Source organism: Chlorella variabilis (assembly GCF_000147415.1).
Source record: "Chlorella variabilis unplaced genomic scaffold CHLNCscaffold_37, whole genome shotgun sequence".
Lineage (NCBI taxonomy): Eukaryota > Viridiplantae > Chlorophyta > Trebouxiophyceae > Chlorellales > Chlorellaceae > Chlorella > Chlorella variabilis.
Window position 1 is genome coordinate 112,884 of NW_005435051.1, and position 5,126 is coordinate 118,009.

Consider the following 5,126-nt stretch of genomic DNA (forward strand, 5'->3'; position numbering starts at 1 on the left):
GCCGGCGTCTTCACGCCACTTCCACACACTGGCGAGCACCACGCGACCCCTTGGCTGCACCCCTGCACTGCAGATTGTGCGCCGCTGCCCCGCCTCCAACCACCCAGCAGCACCACCACCACACCTCCAGCAGAGGGTAAATGCACCGCAGCACGCCACACAGGAGGCGCCCAACGCCACCCACTCGCTCACCCACGATCTTGGTGTGGTTGAGCTCCCGCAGCTCGGAGTAGCTCAGCCCCCAGGCGCGCACCATCATCAGCAGCGCGCACTCGGTGCGGTTGCCCACAAACTCAACCTTGCCCTCCTCCTCCTCCACCAGAAAGGCCTGCAGAGGAGGCAGGGCAAGGAGGCAGGCAGGGGGGGCAGCGGTCAGGGAGGAGGGCAAGCAAGCAGGAGCTGGCGAGGAGCTGCGCGGCATCGGCGAGCCCACCGCAGCAGCCAGCCGAGAGCTGCCCGCCGCCACGCCCCACACACGCCAGCCCACCTTGGAGTTGAGGGCCGCGTTCAGCGCAATCTCCTCGCCCGCCTCTCCCGGCAGCTCCTTGAGCGAGGGCACCTCCTTGTACATCTTGCCGCAGAAGTAGCCGGCCACCACCGTCATGCGGTTCTCGGTCAGGGTGCCTGCGCGAGGAAGAACGCAAGCGACGAAACAGGGTAAAAAATGAAGGTGAGCAGAGTGGCAATGGCCTGGATAAAGTACGCGTCGGCTGGAGAAGCTGGTCGTGGCCGCATGTGAGCGCGGTCCTCAGCAGGCGCACCGGTCTTGTCGGAGCAGATGGCTGTGGCGCCGCCCTGCAGGGCAGGCAAGCGGGGACAGCGGAGGAGCGCATCGTCGGTGGTCGGCGGCGCAATCAAAAAAACTCACAGCCAGCAACCACCTTCAAATTTCCCAGGGATGAGGCGTCATCATCTGCCCTGCCCATCCTCAGGGGCCGCGTGCCAGGCAGCGCCAAGCAGGCCCAAGCACCAGTGACCACGCCGTGCACAGCAGGCGCCCGCCCGCGCCGCACCATGGTCTCGCAGGCCGCCATCACGCGCACAAAGTTGTTGTCCTTCATCATCTTCTTCATCGAGTAGGCCAGCGAGATGGTGACCGCCAGGGGCAGGCCCTCGGGCACAGCCACCACCTGAGGGGCAGGGAACAAAAGAGTGAGCGCCGGCGCCGCGCCAGGAGCCACCCCACATGCCAGCGCTCGGCTGGCTGCCTGGCTGCTGCTGGCTGCCTGGCGCAGCCTGCTGCATGTGTCGCCTGCCCGGCAGGCCGGCAGGCCGTTCTGGTGCAGGAGTGCGAGGCAGAGCTGACCCGCGGCCCGGCCCCTGGCCGTCTGCGTAGGGCTGCCAGCAAGGAAGCACAGCCCTGGCAGGCAGGCAGGACGGCTCTATGGCTGGCTGGCTGGCTGGCAGGCGGAGGGTGAGCGCCGGCAGCCCACCAGGATGGTGACAGAGAAGATGAAGAACTGGAGGGGGCCCTCCGAGAACTTGTCCAGGGGGAAACCGCCCTCGGTGATGCACCAGCTGCGGGGAGGGTAAGGGTGCAAGTGAGCGAGGACGGCGCGTGTCAGAATGAACCCTCAAAGATGTGGCGGTCGCAGTGTGGTGGTGGTGGTGGTGGGTGGCGGGCAAGGCAAGCGGCAAGCTTCGCAGACTGGGCTGCGGCGGCGTGTGCTCGCGTGCATGTGCACGCATCCGGCGAGCGGCAGCAGCGCGGCCCTGCTCCCCAGCGCCCTCCCCCTGCCTGCCTGCCTCCCTGCACGCCCCAGCCCCAGGGTCCTCCTCACCGGATGAGCAGCACCACGAAGCAGACGACGGCCACGATGAAGCCCAGCTTGCCGATTGCGGTGGCCAGCCAGCCCAGCTTCTCCTGTAGCGGCGTCTCAGCCGCCTCCCCCACCACCAGCGCCATGGTGCGACCCCACTCGCTCTGCTCGCCCACCGCAATCACCAGCATGCGCCCGCTGCCCTCAGTGACCTGCGCCGGTGCGGGTGGCAGGGACGGTTGGGCCACGGTAAACCTCATTTGCAGTGCAGCAGCGGCAGCGCCAGTGGCTTAGACGGGAGCAGCGGCTAACGCAACAGCTGCGCCTGCGCAGCCCTTCATGCCCAATGCCCATGCGTGCCCACTGCCCTGCTGCGCTGCAGCCAATGGCCTGGTGCCTGCTGCCGCGCCGCCGCTCCCTGCGGCGTGCGTGTGCTTACCTGCGTGCCGGACCGCACCCAGGGCTCGTGCCTGTCTCCTCCTTTCTTCACGGGGTCGCTCTCTCCGGTCAGCGAGGCCTCATCCACCACCAGGCCGTGCACCTGCACAGGCCAGAGGGGTGTGTTGTGTGCGACCAACCTTGTTTCCACAGGGTACGGCGGCGGCCGGGGTGCTGGCAGGCTTGGTGGGCCCGCCCCAAATGCAGCTGCCGGCCGAGCCTGCCTGCCACTCTCCGCGCGCATGCTTTTCCCCTGCCTCCCCATCCGGCACATCAGCCCACCACCACCTCCCCACCCCCAGCCCAACTCAACCGGGCAGCCGCCTGCTGCAATACACGGGGCCCCTGCCGCCACCCACCCAACCACCTCGTCCCCAGCCTGCCTGCTACCCCTGACCACCCCCCAGCTCCCTCCTGCTGCCCAGCCTGCTTGCCGCCCCTTACCACCCCCCAGCTCCTCCCCCAGCCCACCTCAATCGTGTACCCGTCCGCCACGATCTTGTCACCCGCCTCCAGCAGCACCACGTCGCCCACCACCAGCTCCGTGTTGGCCACCGTCAGCTGCTGCCCGCCGCGCAGCACCTTGACATCGATGATGTCCTTGAGCGCGTTGAGCTTCTGGAACTGGCGGTCCTTGTTCCAATCGTTGAAGGCGCCTGGGGGTGGGGAAAGGGTGGGCAGGGGGAGGGAAGGTTGGGCGGACGAGGGGTGAGGAGGAGGGCAGGGGCGGGGGTGGGCTCGCTTGCGGGCGCAAAGAGGGCGAGGTAGGTTGGGTGGGATGCTGGGTGAGCGGACGCGGGCACGCAGCGCAGAAGCGCACAGGGGCATGCTGGCAGAGCAGCAGGGGCGTGGTGGCAGCGTGGCGGCAGAGCCGCGGGCTGCTCACCGACCAGCGACACCACCAGTACCGCCACCCAGATGGCCACGCCCTCCGACCACGCGCTCTCCTCGCGCTCCTTGGGCACCGCCACGCCCAGCACAGTCGATACCTGCAGCGAGTGGGTTGCAGCAGCGACCGCCTCGGTTGGATGACGATCTGCCCATGCCGCCGCGTGCGGGGGCAAGCGCAGCGCCACACAGCGCGGCAATGCTGCAGCCAGCGGCACGGCTGAAGGGAGCCGCCAAGCCCGGCTGGCGCTGACGCGTGTGCCTGGTTCCTGGCCCGTGCTCGGGCACGGCGCCGTGGCGGGCACATGTGCATGCATCCTGCCTCCAGCCGGCAGCGGCATGTGCATACCACAGGCGGCTCACGACGAGACGCCTTGTGTGCATAGCAGACGCAGAACAGCAGAGACTGCCGAGGCTGTGTGGTGCGGCGCCAGCAGCTCACCAGGGCCGCCGCCGTCAGCAGGATCAGGGTGGGGTCCTTCAGGTTGTTGAACCACAGGCGGAAGAAGCTCTTGGGGGGGATGGCCTTGAAGATGTTGGCACCAAAGGCGGCCCTGCACGCAGCCCGGCGCGCCGGGTGAGCGAGCGTGTGGGATGCTGGAAGCAGCTGCCAGGCAGCCTGCAGGCCCCGCGCCCGCATGTGCGCTGCCTCAGGGCCGGTGCCATGGGGTTCCAAAGAAGAATACGCAGGTGCAGGCGCATTCCATGCACCATCCGTGACCATGTGCACGCGGCGCGAGTTGGGACGCGTGGCGTGTGCGTCAGCCGCACAGGCGGGCAGGCAGAGTCTCCACCTGCGGGCCTCCAGGTCGGTGCCGTCGGTGGCGATAGGGTTCACACCGTCGTGCAGGGACACATGCAGCGCCGCCGCCACACCCGGCAGGCCACCCAGCGCCGCCCAGCCCTCGTTGTCCTTGTGCTGCACGGCGCAGGCGGCGGCGGCGGTGGCGGCGGTGGGTAGGTTTGGCAATTAAGGTGTGCGCACAGCTGAGGCCTGCGGATCGCGTCCTGGCCGTCACACCTCGTTGATTTCATTCAGCGTGGCGGCTGGCACGCCAAACGCGGCGCCGCCTGCCACAGCCTGCCTCTCCAGGTCCGCCATGCCAGTCTGGGGTCCCTCGGGGGTTCTCCTGGTGCCCGACAGGCCGCAATTGGCTGGTGGAGGGACTCAAACGCGCCGCGGGAAGCGCCGCCGAAACTACTCAAGTGAGGCTCAAGGGACGCGCGTTGGGGAGGCAGTTGGAGACGCGATTCCCGCCCAGATCCAGATTAGAAGGATAAATGAATCCATGTTGTTGCTTACTGCATGGAATGCAGATCTGACGTGTCCTCGAAGATGCTCGTGCCGGCATCATTCCTGATCTATGCCTGGCCGCGGCGGCGGGACCATCGCATTTATCAAAGGCCCGGCCTGCAGAGCTCGGCGGAACAGTTCACAACCGACCCACATACATGGTTTTCACGTGAGTAGGGGCTCGCGCAGGCCCCCCGCATCTTGCATCTGCGCGCAGACCTGTGCACAATCCGCTAGCCGGGGCGACGCCGCGGGAGGCGATCCGCACGCCAGGGGCTGCTGCAAGTTAGGGCGCAAGCGCTGCACAGCCCTAGGCCTGACTCGGGGGTCTGCGCTGTGCCAGCATAAAATGCGCGTGCGGGTGCTCAAGCACCACCTCGCAGCTCGCCGCACCTGGGGCTGTCTTTGAGCACCCATGGATGGTTGGTGGCCCAGTGCATGCATGATGGACACATCACTGACCGCGGACTTGCTTGTGCTTGTGTGTGGGCTTAAAGTCTGGTAAAGCAAGAACTAGCTTGCAACATAGACTCCCCGCCGAAACGGGACGGGAACCGGGCGAAAGCAGAGAAAGCAATAAAACAGGGGTGGAGCAAGGCGACATGCAACGCAAGCAGCTGACAGGGCACGCATCGAAACGTGTGTATGACTGGCAAAGTGGCATGGCGCATTGGGGAGAAACGCAACGGTACGGGAGCATGGGCTGGCCAAACGGCAGTGCGGAACGCTAGGTCACTAGAAAAGCA

The 5,126-nt window shown here is 67.0% G+C and overlaps 1 protein-coding gene across 1 annotated transcript in view; it reads right to left on the reverse strand.

Annotated features, from left to right (window-relative positions):
- The window catches only part of CHLNCDRAFT_59377 (hypothetical protein), a gene marked incomplete at its 3' end in the record, with an annotated part of 9,751 nt that extends 5,472 nt beyond the window's left edge, over positions 1–4,279 (reverse strand). The window contains exons 1-12 of the mRNA XM_005842950.1: positions 4,108–4,279; positions 3,881–4,005; positions 3,529–3,640; positions 3,085–3,187; positions 2,670–2,854; positions 2,200–2,301; positions 1,782–1,972; positions 1,434–1,518; positions 1,014–1,130; positions 762–795; positions 488–624; positions 185–328 (exon numbers count right to left, since the gene is read on the reverse strand). Of these exons, the coding sequence (XP_005843012.1) occupies positions 185–328; positions 488–624; positions 762–795; positions 1,014–1,130; positions 1,434–1,518; positions 1,782–1,972; positions 2,200–2,301; positions 2,670–2,854; positions 3,085–3,187; positions 3,529–3,640; positions 3,881–4,005; positions 4,108–4,188 (1,416 nt within the window). The 5' untranslated portion in view covers positions 4,189–4,279. The remainder of the gene's footprint in view (positions 1–184; positions 329–487; positions 625–761; positions 796–1,013; positions 1,131–1,433; positions 1,519–1,781; positions 1,973–2,199; positions 2,302–2,669; positions 2,855–3,084; positions 3,188–3,528; positions 3,641–3,880; positions 4,006–4,107) is intronic.
- Positions 4,280–5,126: the final 847 nt, after the last annotated feature.